This window comes from Podarcis cretensis (assembly GCF_951804945.1).
Source record: "Podarcis cretensis genome assembly, chromosome: 5".
Taxonomy (NCBI): Eukaryota; Metazoa; Chordata; class Lepidosauria; order Squamata; family Lacertidae; genus Podarcis; species Podarcis cretensis.
The window spans coordinates 8,357,105-8,369,536 of record NC_137174.1 but is presented as its reverse complement, the minus strand read 5'-3'; the positions used below and the strand labels follow the sequence as shown (position 1 = coordinate 8,369,536).

General features: G+C 42.2%; 1 protein-coding gene across 1 annotated transcript in view; it reads left to right on the top strand.

Moving 5' to 3' along the window:
- ATOH8 (atonal bHLH transcription factor 8) overlaps nt 1-10,531 on the top strand; it is a 34,406-nt gene extending 23,875 nt beyond the window's left edge. Inside the window, exon 3 of the mRNA XM_079975494.1 lies at nt 4,893-10,531. Coding sequence (XP_079831620.1) covers nt 4,893-4,898 — 6 coding nt within the window. The 3' untranslated portion in view covers nt 4,899-10,531. The remainder of the gene's footprint in view (nt 1-4,892) is intronic.
- The last annotated feature ends 1,901 nt before the right edge of the window (nt 10,532-12,432 follow it).

The following is a 12,432-nucleotide window of genomic DNA, read 5'->3' as shown; positions in this document are numbered from 1 at the left end:
AAATTCGTTTTGCGAAGTGCCTCCAAAACAGAAAACTCTTTCGTCTAGCGAGTTTTCCGTCTTGCGAGGCATTCGTCTTGCGGGGCACCACTGTAGGTACAAATTCCAACAAACACACACACGAAAAGATTTGAAACTTCCTTGTCATATGAGCAGCTCAACAGTGGAACAGACTGCCTTAGGAGGTCTCATTCAGTAGAGGTTTTTTTTAAAGCAGAGGTTGATCCATCTAGCAGGGATACTAGTGGATTTCCTTCAGAAGCAGGGGGCTGGACTATAGATGACCTTTGAGATTCCTTGCCCCTCTATGATCCTTTAATGCGAGCAATCCAGCAAAAGTTAGTTGGGAATACATCCTTCAGGAGTATATAGCACGAGCATTTGCATGTTTAGTCAGAAGTAAGTTGTTCAATAGGACAAGTGCATGGGTTAAGTGTGCATGGGATTAGAGCCTTACAGCACAGCCCCATATGTGCCTACAGCTGTGGCATCCTGGGCCAGCATCTTTATTGAGGTCTTGTGCATGGTTAGTTCAGACTCCATTAGCTCATTGGCATTTTACATGCCTTTCTTCTTCTTTTGCTCAGTATGAACAGCATTCAGATGGTCGGGTAGATAGCACTAGAGATGCCCGAAAGTGGTTTTAAGCATTACACGTGACTATGACCTTCATCACAAACTAATGTTTGCTAGATCAATCACAGTACTGTTACATGCACACCAGTGTCCAAGCAGACATATTTCAAGGATGCATATTTCAAGTCTGCATTCCTTAGAATGAAGGTTATTGGCAACTGTGCTGTATATGGTTTTATTTACACATATATACAGGCTGGGCATAAGCTGGAAGGTGTTGCAGCATCAACACTCCAACAGATCTTTCTCCCCCATTAGTTTTGGAAGCTTGGGAGCAAAGTTGTAAATTCAGATTAGGCATACAGAGGGAGTAAGCCCAGCCCAAGACAAAAACTGCCCTCACATCTGCTGTTCTCTTATCTTCACCAGTGACATCACCTCCATCCAGGCAAGAGGGGACCATCTGGAAGTGTCTCTAGCTGGTAGTTTTTGTGCTAACCAATCACCTATATTATTTGGTCACACACAGAGATGCTAAACAAAGAGACTGGTTGTAACATGGCTTGGCTGTAAACCAAGATGGATGCATGAATCCTTTGCTCTCTTCAGACTTCTTGGAGGAAGAAGAAAGGTTCGTGATGGCAGAAGGCCCAGGGAAGGTGTCAAAGCCCACTAAAACAGTGGCCCCAGTCAGTGACAGTTCTGAACTGAGTACTTCCACCTTTCTCACCTGCTCTCAACCAAAAACATTTATAGTTCATTTTTTATTGCTATGCAGTGAGAGAGGTGTTGAGCAGCATGCAGAATCTTAATTGTCAGGGCCAAGGACTGCACGTCCATCAGGATTTGAGCCAAGAGACACCTGAGCATGGGAGGTCCTCCTAGATCATAGGTGCTTAGAAAGGCAGGCATTGTCATGAACAGTCGGATACAACTAAACGACAACAACAAACAGGGTCAGACCTGTGCAGAGCTTGTCTGAGGCCTGGGACAGGAGTCTTGTTGGTTATCCACAAGGCCTTTGATAGTCTTGAATGGCCCCCTTTTCTTAAACTGCTAGAAAAATTGTGACTTGGTCAGAGGTTTTTAGATCTAGTAAAACAATGTGTTCTCATTTGGTCACTGCAATTAGGGTCCAGGTGCTGGACTTGTGGTTGCAGTGAGGAGGGTGATGAAGCAGGATTGTCTCCTTCCCCCTTCCTCTTTACAATTGTGGCTGAGGCATTAGCATATAAGATAAGCGCCAGTTATGACATTAAAGGAATTAAGATCAGCAATGAAAAACAGGCCATAAGTTTTTTTGCTGATGATACCTTGATAATGATATCAGATTCAGAGGCAGGGATTTCAGAACTGAAAGTGGAACTTACTAAATTTCAGGAGGTTGCTGGTTTAGAGGTAAACCATGCAAAATCCTTTCTTGCATACCTTAATCTACTATGGCAGATGTCTTGTGGCACTTATGGCCACAGGTCTACAGGGAGCATGCTTTAAATATTTAGGAGTAATGGCAACAAAATGTTTAGCAGAGCTAAGGCAGTGCAACTCTAGCTGCTGCTGAAGTAATGGCAAGCCCTTACTCTCACTCGGTATGGTTGATTATTGCCATTAAGATTATGTCCTGCCAAAGCTTTTATTTATGTTTCAAACATTGCATACAGAATTCCACCTTGCCCTCTTGCAGTGGTGGCAAAGGTGTATTGAAGACTTCTGCCACAGGGGAAAGCAAGCTAGAGTAAGCAAAACAGTGTCATGCACCAAGCCTTGGTCTGTGAGGAAGTCATTGCCTGAATGTCAGTGGCCATGAGGTCGCAGGCCAGGCAGCTGGTTCTGTGTGGCAGCTGCTGCACTTAAAACAAAATAAAAGGTGACACAGCGGTGGTCAGGCAGCTGCAGCTCATTCTTCTGCTCCTCCAACTGGAGCAAAAGGCTCAGTGTGCCTAGAAGATAGTAAGTGCATGCTCGCGACCACATGTGCATGCAGTGAGGAGTTGTGACCAATCCCACTTTGCCAGTTCATGCAACCCTATAATACATATTTACAGAATGTGTTCGTTCCCTGTATGCATCTAGTATGTATTGTGGAAAGTGGTTTGTCTGCCTGCCTATTCTCTATGGGTCCTCCCAAGATATCATTGCCCAATTTGGCATGTTGCCCAATATAGCAGGATAGAAGATGTGTTGAAGTGCTTTGTCTGTCCTGAATCTTCCAACATTCATCTTCACTGGATGTACATAATTTCTAGTGTTAGGAGATAGGGAGGGAAAATGTCTCTCCATCCATTTTCTTCACACTATACATAACTTCACGTACCTCTCTCTAATCTCCTCCTACCTAATCTCTAAACTAACCCCCCTCGCCCGAAAAAATGTTGAAACCTTTGCTCATAGGGTAGCTGCTGCATTCTATTTTCGAAACATTTTCCAACTCCACAATATCCTTTTGGGATTGAGACAACCAGAACTGTACACAGTATTCTAAGTGTTGTTGTACCATAGATTTCTATCATTGTATTATGACAGTGGCAGATTTATTTCTCATTAAACTTCTTTGAGGTTTTTGTTTACAATCAAGTGATATATAAATATTGTGAAATAACTAAATTAATATTTAAATCCTCAATGATCCCTAGTATGGAATTCACCTTTATTCAAGCAGCTACTGCAAACTGGGTTGACATCTTCTTGGAGATATCCACTATGACCCTGAGGTCTCATTCTTGGTCATTCAATGGCAGTTTAGACCCCAAGAGCATATACATGAGATTAAGAGAATAATTTATGTTAACAATGTGTTTGACCCCCAACGTGATACCACTTTACACTTGTTTACATTGAATTGCACTTACCATTTTATTATCCATTCACTCACTTTGGAGCTCTTTGCAATCTCTTTTTCTGTTAAACATCCAGAACAAATTGATATCATCATCAAACTTAGCTACCTCACTCCTCACTCTTAACTCTAGATCAGTGGTTCCCAATTAGCTAATTACTGAGGGCCCCCTATTTTTCAAAAGCTGAGCCATGGATCCCCTACTTTTGAAAATGGTACCTGGACCCCTAATTGGGAACCACTGTTCTATATCATTTATGAACCAGTTAAAAAACACATGTCCCAATACTGCTGCCTGGGGGGACTCCACTTCTTAATTCCCTGTCTATGTATGCCTATTCTCTGCTTCCTGCTATTTACCCAGTTCCTCTCATCTTAGTCTATGACTGCTAAGTTTATTCAAGAATCTCTGGTAAGGTACTTTGTTAAAAGATTTTTGAAAATCTAAGTGTGTAGTTTCAACTGGGTCACCTCCATCTATGTACTTCTTAGCCCTGCCAGGGAACTAATAGGTTCGTGAAGCAGGATTTATTCTTGCAGAAGCCATGCTGGTTCTGCTTCAGCAAGACTTCTTCTATATGCTTGGTATTTTTATATTTGACAATGCTTTCCACCAGTTCTCCCAGAAGACACCATAAGGTAACCACTCTGTAGTTTCCTGGATCTATTTAAAAAATTGGTGTTGCATCGACTGATTCTCAGTTCTCAGGTACAGAGATGCTGATCACATGGGAAGAATAATCCTTCTAATCAATAGAAGAATCAGACATGGGATAAATTGCAGTAAACATTACAAAGCAGGGAAGGGGAGAACTCAACATGTGGTTGCTGTTTTCTGCAGCAGCTTGTGCTTCTTAAAATACTCTTAAAAGTAAAGGTAAAGGGACCCCTGACCATTAGGTCCAGTCGTGACTGACTCTGGGGTTGCGGCGCTCATCTCGCTTTATTAGCTGAAGGAATTGGCGTACAGCTTCCAGGTCATGTGGCCAGCATGACTAAGCCGCTTCTGGTGAACCAGAGTAGCACATGGAAACGCTGTTTACCTTCCCGCTGGAGCGGTACCTATTTATCTACTTGCACTTTGACGTGCTTTCGAACTGCTAGGTTGGCAGGAGCAGGGACCAAGCAACGGGAGCTCACCCCATTGCAAGGATTCGAACCGCTGACCTTCTGATCAGCAAGTCCTAGGCTCTGTGGTTTAACCCACAGCGCCACCCGCATCCCATACTCTTACATCCCATTAATTCCAAGTAAGACTGTGACCATAATCATTTTTTACTTTTCTTCCTGGGCCACTATAATATTTCTTCTTAGATGCTTTGTCTAGACAGCATTCAGGTCTGTAGGATGTTACGTCTGCCTGCACACACTGTAATCAAAATTATCACTTAGGAAAATAATCCTTCTAGTCAATCGAAGAATCAAGAGTGATTCCTACTTGGTTGTCAGATGTTCTAATAAAATGTCTTTTTTTCTCTAGGAGTAACAACTGACCAGGGTGAATCCGGTGACAGTCCCGTCCCATGTTGTCATAGTACACATTGTCCAACTGAAAACACAACCTTTCCTTAAGATGAAGACTGCCACCGAGAACGCTCTGGATGTGAGAAACCCATCCCAGAAGTTGCAGATGCTTTCTTCTTACGTCATTCTCTTCTTAAGCCAACCACAGTCTAGTATGTGCAATGTATTAAGCACTTTCCCCCTTGGCTTCCATAGGAATTATTACCCCCAGCAATATAGTGTACTGCAATTTCACTGTAAATGCCAAAGATCTGGTGGAGATTATACACTTGTCACTCAATCTAATGAATATGATCCACTAGCAAAAGCAGTCCTCTGCATGTATCAGGAGCCATCAGCATGAACCAGATTTGCTGTGGGAGTCGTTGATTACTTTCAATGGAATGCACATTGAAATGTGTCTTCCGTCTGCATTTGGAAGTGAATGGAGATGTAAATCCCAGTGGAAGCGATGAAATGCAGACAAATGGGTGCATTCGGATGAGCATCTGATGTATGCTTGTGATTCCTGATGTGTGTGGACACGTGCTTTGGGCTGTGACATCAGGGTCTTGTTTTTTACTTATATGACACCGTCCTGGAGTAGAAAAAATCCCAACATTCCCTTATATAATGTCATTATCACTCCCAGATCATACTTCATAAATCTTTCTTTCTTTCTTATTTTTTAATCATCCATTTGAATGGATTTTTCTGAAGCACTGAAACCAGGATTTGAAGAAGGAAACAGCTAAGGCATAGCAACATTTGTTCCAAAATCATTGATTTTTCTTACTTTCAGCAGGAAAGTTCTGTTTCTTTGATAGTTTTTCACACAAACACACACACAGGGAGTAAAATAGTGACAAAAAAAGAACTGCTAACTACAGGAAACATATTTTCATATTTTAAACATGTCATTTAACCCAATGTATTAACCTTTATACCAAAAAAAGAAAAAGAAAAAAGAAAACAAAGGCTAAAGAGCAAGAATGTAAAGTATCAGAACTATTCCAAAACTGTTTGTCAAGTCCTATTTTGGAATGTAGCAATGTTTAAAAACACATGTAATGCAAAGGCATTTGAATTCTATATTGTATCTTTCACTTCAAATTGAAGTAAAAAAAAAAGGTATAGAAAAAACTCACTTGGAGTAAGCAGGCATTATAAATAGTTCATGTCATACATAAGGCGTCTGCTAAAAATGAAGAATATAATTCAGTCTCACAGTCAAATAATATGGCCTTTTGAAGTCAAATGAAATGGTTGTACGAAGTAGTTAAATTTGGGTTTCTGTTATTTCAGTATAAATTGGGTATTGGTTTACAAAATGCAATGGGTTTGAAACTAGCCTTTTCGTACCTATCAGGTTGGGAGACATCACCAAGTATGTTACTCTGATCTTATTATATGTATTAGAACAAGACTATATCCTACACTTTAAGCCTAATCTAAAATGCAGAATTCTGGACTGTTCAGTTGATGTCCACCACTTTCACTGCACTGAAGGGCTTCTACATACTTTCTCCCTCTGGCGTGTTGATGGTGGGTTAATACTAGCGATAAACCCCTGGGGGAATAGGACAAAAAAGCTGGACTGTCAGGAGTGTCTCTGGAGCTACAAAATTGATTCCAAGCCCTCACCTTGGACACCAGTTCTCAGCTAGAGGAGCAAGTACAGCTGTTGCAGACCTCAGAACACACCAAGGTGGCAGCTGAAGGTTCAGTGTGATTTATGCTGCTTCCCAGAGAAGGAAAAGAGACATGTGGTGGTGGCAGGTGACTCCCTATGGAGGAGGGAGCAGTGTGCAGAGGAATGACTCATGGTTTGTATTGTCTCTACACAAATGCAGAGAGTATGGGAAACAAGCAAGAAGAACTTGAGCTCTTAATACTGAATGGTAAATATGACCCAGAAGACACTACTGAAACCTAGTGGGATGAGACTCAGGACTGGAATGTAGAAACTGAGGAATACAAGCTGCTCAAATGGAATTGATCAAACAGGAAGGGAGGAGGAGGAGATATTGTAGTAATAGGAGACTTCAACTATCTTGATATCTGTTGGATCTCAAACTCAGCCAAGAATGTAAGGTTCAACAAATTCCTCAGTTGCCTTGCTAACGATTTCCCAGAATTTGGAAGAAGCAACCAAGGGGTTATCTCTCTTGGACCTGGTCCTCACCAACAGGAAGGAACTGACTGATAAGCTAAAAGTAGACAGAACCTTGGGAGAAAGTGATCGTGTCTTCTTGAGTTTCACTATACACAGGCAAGGGAAAACTGAGTGTAGTCAGACATGCACCCTGGACTTGGAGGAGGCCGATTTCAAAAAGCTTAAGGAACTATAGGGTGAATTCCCATGGTCAGAAATACTCAAAGAGAAGGGGGTCGAAGATGGATGGGAGTTTTTTAAAGGTGAGATATTGAAGGCACAAATGCAGACAATTCCAGCAAGAAAGAAAAGTGGTAGGCACCTAAAGAAACCAGTGTTGCTGTATAAAGAGCTTACAGATGGACTAAGATGTAAGGAGGGCACATATGTATAAGAAATGGAAGAAAGGAGAAATCATGATGGAAGAGTACACACGAGTAGCCAGCAGTTGCAGGGAAAAGGTCAGGCGGGCCAAAGCTAAGAATGAACTCAAGCTTGTAAGAGAGGTTAAACATAATTTAAAAGGTTTCTTTGGCAATGTTCAAAACAAGAGAAACAAGCAAGTATTAGGTCCTCTGTGTGGAGAAGATGGACAAATACTATTGAGTGACAGAGAGAAGGTGGAACTGCTAAACACTTACTTTGCCTGCTTCCGTTCCTTCCAAAAGGAAAGCAATGCCCAACCAGATAACATAATAAATGATGCAAGGAGCGACCTGAAACCCAAAATAGGAAGAGAGGTGGTAAGGGAACATCTGGCTACTTTAAATGAATTCATATCTCCAGGGCCTGATGAGCTGCACCCAAGGGTAATAAAAGAGCTTGCGGATGTAATCTCAGAGCCTATGTCCATAATTTTTGATAATTCTTGAAGAACAGGAGGCAGGCAAGTGTTGTCCTCATCTTCAAAGTGGAGGGGGGAGAAGACTCTGCACATATATAAATTTTAATAATAATAACTCCTCCTGCTGACTATAGTCAGCTTAATGTCAATACCAAGAAAGGTCCTAGAATAGATGATTAAACAGTGAACACTTAGAAAAGGATGCGAAATCACAGCATGGGTTTCTGAATAACAGGTCATGTCAGATGAAACTCATTTCCTTTTTTGACATAGTTATAAGCTTGGTGGATCTGGGGAATGCTATGGGTGTAGGGTATCAAGTCCCCCATGATATTTTGGGGAGAAGCTGGTAAAATGTGGGTTGAACAAATGTTAGGTGGATTTGTAACTGGTTGACTGACCAAACCTCATTAATGGTTCCTCATCATTCTGCAAAAGAGTGGCAAGTGGGGAGCAGCAGGGTTCTGTCCTGGGCCTCTTGTTGTTCAACATCTTTATAAATGACTTGGACAAAGGAACTGAGGCGATGCTCAGCAAATTTGCAGATGACACCAAACTGGGAGGGGTAGTTAATACCACAGAAGACAGAATTGGGATTCAAGATGCCCTTAACAGATTGGAGAGCTGGGCACAAACTAACAGAATGAATTTCAAGAGATAAATGTACAGTTCTTCCCTTAGGCAGGAAGAACCAGCCGCACAAATGTAAGATGGGGGACATCTGGTTTGCCAGTAGTACATGTGAAAAGGATCTAGGGATCTCAGTAAACCACAAACTGAGCATGAGACAACAAAAGCAGCAGCAAAAAAAAGTGAATGCTATTCTAGGCTGCATCAACAGAAGTATAGTGTCCAAATCAAGGGAAGTAGTAATCCTGCTCTATTTTGCCTTGAACAGACTTTGCCTGTAATACGGTGTCCAGTTCTGGGTACTACAATTTAAGATGAATATTGATAAGCTGGAATGTGTGCAGAAGAGGGCAACAAATATGATCAAGGGCCTGGAAACCAAGCTTTATGAGGAATATAGCCAAAATTCTATACTACTAGGTCATGGCAATCTGTGCTTGAACTTGATTCAATTACTATGTTCTCGGAGAAGTTTGATTCTGATAAAGCATATAGAATGGCATTTGTCCACCTGATGCAGCAGACAAAATCACCGAAAACAGACTGCTGGGTCACACAGCCAGAGCAGTTTGGGTGACGATCTCAGGTGAGTGCGGACCCACTTTTTGAAGATTGCACCGTCCTCATTGACTTGTACTGTGACATTACATTTTTTTGCTGGGCTGCCAGGCCATAGGACCAATATGAATGGTTTTAGGATCCCCAGTAAGTGCCCCTCTTCTGTTCATGCCCCACTAGTCCCTCAGAACACTCTTTTCCCCAGGTTTAAACCAGTAGCACCTTAGAGACCAACTAAGTTTGTTCTTGGTATAAGCTTTTGTGTGCAGGCACACTTCCTCAGATACACTGAAACAGAAGTCACCAGACCCTTATATATAGTGGGAGGATGGGGTGGGGTTTTTTCAGGAGGGTAGTATGAGATGGGTATGGTAAACCTGTTAACGACTGTTAACGACTGCAATTAGACCTACAGGAAAAAGCAAGGGATAGTATGCAGATGATTAGATTATGTAATGAGACAGGAATCCAGTATCTCTGTTCAGACCATGTCTCTCCATAGTTTTCAGTACCATACCAAGAACAAACTTAGTTGGTCTCTAAGGCGCTACTGGACAATTTTTTTATTTTTTATACATATTTCGACTGCTTCAGACCAACACGGCTACCTACCTGAAGGTTTAAACCAGTTTAAGATTATGTATTGTAGCACATATTTCAAACGTAATCCATTCACAAGTTCACAATCAGCTCAAAGATAAGCACTGTGCATATTTTACAAACTGGTAATGCTTAGGTTTGATTGGATTGCTCCTCGTTTCTTTCAATACTGCACTTTTTTTAAAAAAAACAAAGCAAACTAATTTAAAACTTAAATATGGCTGGTTTCTCAAGCAAGCTGTGTATTTCTTTTCATTAAGGTAAGTGCTGTGTGTTTTCAAAGGGTCTTCCGGGGGGGGGGGGAGTCAGATTTTGGAGCCTAATGAAAAAGACGGGGTGGGATGAATCCAGTTCATCACAAGACATGGCAGATGAGTCACAAAAACTCAATCCAGCTCCATACCAGCCGTGCCTTCCGAGCCTAGTAAGCATCCACCTAGGATGCTAGCTTGTTACGTAGAAGGATGAGCAAACTGCACACTGTTCACATGCAAGGGCCACTGGTTTCTATGCAACATTAAATAGGTCTCTTTTCTGGAGACTTCCTGAATTTGAAACTACAACTCAGTTCTGTTCAAAGAAAGGAAACACTCCTCTTGAAGATTTACAGCATGCCTGTTAATATGTGGCTTGCTTTGCCTCTGCTGCATAGCAGAGGCCAGCAAACCATGCACAACTGGAACCCGGTCAAACTTTTATAGTCTTTCAAATTGAAGTTGGAGCCGGGGAGGAAATACTAAAATCCTGCATATACAACTTCTGTCTCTGTGTGAGAGAGAAATTCCATGAAAATCAGTGCAGTGATGAATAAAGTCATATCCCATTTAAATGGATCATTTCTTTCTTTCTTGAACTCCTTTAAAAATATGGAACCTTTAAATATTATTGAAAAATGAGCTTTCATTACAGGGTAAGGACTTAATTAGCACACAACTCATAGTTTATGAAGGCTAGTCCAGTCAAACGTGTTTGCTTACAAAGATAAAACCCACTTAATACTTTTAAGTAGCACATCCTATACACATTCAGTTAAAATCAACAGATCCAGTCTACTGCCTTATTGGTTGTTGTTTTTAAAACACAGGAAAAATCAGGAAAAGCTGCCATATATAAGTGTCACTCCAGTCAGTTCAGAGGTGCAGAAAAGATGTGTGGCCCAAGCCATTTTGTGGCCTGCAACAGAGGGGGGCCCCTACCGTGGAGTGGCAGCAGTCAATGCTTATTGCACCCACTGTATTGTCACAAAGTACAGTGGTGCCCCGCAAGACGAATGCCTCGCAAGACAGAAAACTCGCTAGACGAAAGCGTTTTCCGTTTTGGAGGTGCTTCGCAAAACGAATTTCCTATGGGCTTGCTTCACAAGACGAAAACGTCTTGCGAGTTCCTGCTTTTTTTCCCCTCCCCCCCCTTTTTCTAAGCCGCTTATCCGCTAAGCCGCTAAAAGCCGCTAATAGCGCTAATCCGCTAAGCCATCAATGGGCTTGCTTCGCAAGACGAAAAAACCGCTAGACGAAGAGACTCGCGGAACGGATTCTTTTCGTCTTGTGAGGCACCACTGTAGTGGCCCAAAGTCCTGTGAGACTTGTAGAAGACCTCTCCCTTGCACGGCCAGCTTCTGCCTGCTGGCTGGTCTAGCTGAATGCCAGTGGCTGGGCAGCTGGTTCTGTATGACAGCTACAGCACTTAAAAGACAAGTGACCCACCGGTGGTTTTCCACAGTCTGACACGGTGCCAGCCAGGCAGCTGCAACTATCAGGGACAGCAGCAGCAGAATCCTTCCACTACCTGCCCCAATCTACTGTCAGAGGCAAAAAGCTCAATATGCCTCATAGTAACATCGGTCCCGAAAGGACCTATAGCCATGCATCTGGAGAGGGGGCTGGCTGGATGGAAAGTCACTAACGGGCTTTGCAAGGCTTTGCAACTCATCATAGTTCTCTTGGAGAGATAGATGAATGCAAGAGATGAGACAATCTTGAATATCTCTTTTATTTACTTATAAATACATTTATATACCGCCATTCATAAAAAAATTAGAGCCCTTTACAACAACCACGCATAAAACCATAAAATAAAAACATATAAAAATTGAAAACCAGAGATCAAATATTGCAAAGGGATATTTCAATTGCCAGTGTAAGCCTGGCAGCATAGAAAGGTTTTCAACAGGCATTTAGAGGTTAGAACAGAAGGCGCCTGCTGAATCTCTGTTGGCAGAGCATCCCTCGACTGGACTGGTGACACTAAAGACACAGTTTCTTGTTGCTGTCCAAGGAGCCTTGCCAGCTTGGGGCGGGGGGGGGGGATAAACAATGATCCTGTAAATGACTCCTCATTTAAAGGTACATTATAATGTTTAGGTGTTCTTAAGTGAATGGAAGCTGGAGGCAGCTCAAAAATTGTCAAACTCCTACTCGTTTCAGTGTTATATGTGGTAGGTTTGCTGCTGGTTCCTAAGAGCGGAGCAAGGCATAGGAGACCAGTGTGGTGCATATATAGCTCTGCCTCTCAGAAACCGGGAGCAACCCTCAGCGTTGAAGAGGCATGTGAGCCAACCCCATTTTGCCAGCACCACACCACTGATCGCTACTGGTTCTAGGGCTGGTTAACACTTGCATTTAAAAAACCATCACTTGAGAACTTCCACCCAAATAAGTTACCTCCAGTGAAAAATACTGCATTTTCAAGTGATAGGGAAGTTTTGTCTATGTCTCAGCCACACAGGATGAT